Genomic DNA, 2425 nt, shown 5'->3' with positions numbered 1-2425 from the left:
TCCCACAGGAGACGGCCCCTCTGCCCCAGGAGAGCAGGGCCTAGGCCCCCCCCAGGCTCAGACACCCATGGCAAGGGCTCAAGGGCTTCTCCACTCCGCTCAAGGGCTTCCCACAAAGGACCTCTCCTCTCCACCCCACCCTTCCTCCTCCATCCTCACCCTCCCCACAGCCCCACCACTGATTACCCTGGGCTTTGAGGCTAATGCCCAACACCTGACCAGCTTATTCCCCTGAGTCTATTATCAGCTTAAGGACCAAAGACATCTGCTCCCCACGACCCTCCCAGAGAGCTGAAGGAGTCGTGAAGCCTGGAGCAAGAGAGCGAGGGCTCAATCGACAGCATCTCCTCTCGGATGGATCTCTGAACATCTCCACCGCTGAGAGGGGCAGCCCCTTGTCCCCAGAGGTAAGTGCCTTTGCTCCCTCCAGTTGGGTCTGCCTGGTTTGGGAGCCACCTTCTCCGTGGCGTCAGCAGCACGGCTGTGCCACGGTTTTTGGCACCTCACGCTCTGCCAGGAGCATCTCCCGGGGCCGGCGGTGCGCCGAGGACATCGACGGGGAGAGAAGCACTGGGCACAGGTGCTGTGAGAGCAGCCATAGAAAACCAGTGGGGTCTGGGACACACAAGCTTGAGGCCTTCCAAAGCAAGGCCAAGGCACGTTTCAGCTTAATCACATTTAATTTTTTTTATTGAAAAGGTCGTGGCCAGGCTTTTAAACTCAAGTTTTAACATGGGAACAGATCTCAGCAGCACAGGCCAGCTGTGTGGGAATCTCACACAACCCTTGGACAGGTTTTGATGAAAAAAGAGCTGGGCTTTTCCAACCTACCCGGCCCCAAAAACTTTCAGTTGCAGCAAGCAATGCCTCTGCCTGCAAATAGGCGAGTTCACAGCAATGAAGGGGCCGTAATCCACGTTATCACTTACCTGAGGGGGCAAAGCACAAGGAGGGGTGAGAAGGGGAAAAAAAAAATAATTAGTTCCTTAGAAAACCTGCAAAGATGCTCTTGCCCAGGCACAGGACACCGATTGGGAAGGTCTGGTTTGCAGACCTGGGCATTCAGGCTCTCCTACGAGGCTGCTGCTCCGACAGCCCCAAGGCAGCAGCTTTTCTCCAGGCTCAGCCATCCCCGCTCAACTGGGCACCTTGTGTCTTGTGGAAACAGCCTCTGTGGCAGCAAAGACCTCTTTAAAAAAGAAGCTGGATCCTCCTCTGTTGCCTTCAAACTGCATCTGTCGCTCAATGTGCCTGCTGAGAACAAGCAAATGAAAGTCTGGTTACAGCAGGTGTTACAAGAAGGGTTTTGAAAGGTGCCTGAAAGGTTTCTCCTGCCTCATTTTCCTTCTAGCTCTCACCATGGGGGTAGCTGAGACATTAGTGGCGTTTGCAATACTATTAGGGCCGAAGCAATAGTCCTAACGTGCCTTAGGAGAAGCCCAGCTCTACGCTAAAACCCAGCCATTTCCTTGCGGTTACAGGGCAAAATGGCTCAGGACATGACAGAGAAGGAGCTGCTGAAGATGGAGCTGGATCAGCTGAAGAAGGAGGTGAAGAATGAGAGGCAAATGGTGAGTGTTCCCCCCAAAACATAAAGGGGTCGTTCCCCAGGGTAACTTTCTGACCTGATCATGCTGCAAAGGAAAAGAACCACAACCCCTGGAATGAAACCTCAAATACAGACAGAAGCACGGGCATTCCCACTCCTCCCCTTGAGGCAAACGTCTCCCTCGGGCTTAGCCCAGGGGCTGCAGCCCCACACCCAGCGAGGTGCCCACAGCACCCTGGGGATGCTCTCGGGGACACCTCATGCCGGGTGGGATGTTCATGGCCACGGCTGCACTCTCCCGACTGCACGAACGGGTTTGTAGGCAGCTGACAAGCGGGAGCGCAGCTCTGCAGTGAGGATTCGATCCCATAACCCACACAGCGTGTCTCCTTCCCTGGTAGGTCTCCAAGACCGGCAAAGAGCTCAAGGAGTACATCGAGTCCATGGCGGGTGAGGATCCACTGCTGAAAGGAGTCCCCGAGGACAAGAATCCCTTTAAGGAGAAGGGTGGCTGTACGATAAGCTGACCCCCCGCTGCTGTCACCACCGGGCACAGGGATGTTCCTGTGTGCAAGCCAAGACTGTCAGAAACCTGCTTTCCCTGTAGTCTGACCTCGACACTGGGGAGTCCAGAACCAAAGCATAGTGCATCTAAAGGACAGCAAGAAAAAAAAAAAAGAAAGAAAAAACTTACCCCACTGCCACCGGAGATGTTTCAGCAGCCAGCACTGCGTTGTGCTTTTGTGCTCTCACGGCTCATCTACATTTGGTTTCCTGCAAGCAAAACTTCTGCATTTTCAGCAGCCAACAGCAAACTGGGCTTTAATGAAACCACAGAGCTGTGTCTGGTCTCAGACCGCTCCAAGCAGCCCAAGC

General features: G+C 54.4%; 1 protein-coding gene across 1 annotated transcript; it reads left to right on the top strand.

The window, feature by feature from the left end:
* The first annotated feature begins 1487 nt into the window (after positions 1–1487).
* Positions 1488–2076, top strand: GNGT2 (guanine nucleotide binding protein (G protein), gamma transducing activity polypeptide 2). Its single transcript, XM_009707171.1, has 2 exons — positions 1488–1571; positions 1951–2076. Exons 1-2 carry the CDS (start codon positions 1488–1490, stop codon positions 2074–2076), a joined length of 210 nt encoding a protein of 69 aa, XP_009705473.1.
* The last annotated feature ends 349 nt before the right edge of the window (positions 2077–2425 follow it).

This window comes from Cariama cristata, unplaced genomic scaffold, assembly GCF_000690535.1.
Source record: "Cariama cristata isolate BGI_N322 unplaced genomic scaffold, ASM69053v1 scaffold27569, whole genome shotgun sequence".
In the NCBI taxonomy this organism is placed as follows: domain Eukaryota; kingdom Metazoa; phylum Chordata; class Aves; order Cariamiformes; family Cariamidae; genus Cariama; species Cariama cristata.
Note: the sequence above shows the minus strand (reverse complement) of the source record. Positions and strands in the feature narration are given on the sequence as shown.